Raw genomic sequence first — 504 nt, forward strand, 5'->3', positions numbered from 1 at the left:
GGGCCCGCAGAGTGACCAGCACCGAGAAGTTCACAGGAAAGTGGCCATCTGGGGGGACGGAGGCCGTGGGCCAGCTCAGGTCGTCCGGGAGGGACCCACAGGCCCTCCGCATGGGCGCCCCGCCCCTGACACCCACACTCACCGGGAAAGAGCGCCCGCGTGGCGACGCTGGGTGTGTTGGCCTTGCCCACTCTGAATGCCCGGTCGCCCTCGGGAGTCCGCTGGGGACACAAGCCAGGCCCCTGGGGGACCCCCGCCAGACCCCCGCGCACACCCAGGACCTCGAGGACATCCACAGGGTCCCCTGCAGAGACAAGCAGAGTGGGAAAGGGCAGCAATTAGAAGTGGCCAGGCCCCGGGGTGGTGGCGTGGGTTGGGGGGGCGCCATCCCCCCACCCAAGCGTTCCTGGGTCAGGAAGGAGCCGGCCTGGGACAGGCACCCCCACCGCAGCACCTCCCAGATGTTCAGGCCGTTCAGCCTGCTGGCTCCTGCTGCCCCCCCCC

General features: G+C 70.4%; 1 protein-coding gene across 1 annotated transcript in view; it reads right to left on the minus strand.

The window, feature by feature from the left end:
* Col5a3 (collagen type V alpha 3 chain) overlaps positions 1-504 on the minus strand; it is a gene marked incomplete at both ends in the record, with an annotated part of 34,845 nt that overhangs the window by 30,163 nt on the left and 4,178 nt on the right. Inside the window, 2 exons of the mRNA XM_033759587.1 lie at positions 1-48; positions 143-304. The exon at positions 1-48 is cut by the window's left edge and continues 323 nt beyond it. Coding sequence (XP_033615478.1) covers positions 1-48; positions 143-304 — 210 coding nt within the window. The remainder of the gene's footprint in view (positions 49-142; positions 305-504) is intronic.

Source organism: Fukomys damarensis, unplaced genomic scaffold (assembly GCF_012274545.1).
Source record: "Fukomys damarensis isolate Sample0158 unplaced genomic scaffold, DMR_v1.0_HiC HiC_scaffold_37, whole genome shotgun sequence".
Lineage (NCBI taxonomy): Eukaryota > Metazoa > Chordata > Mammalia > Rodentia > Bathyergidae > Fukomys > Fukomys damarensis.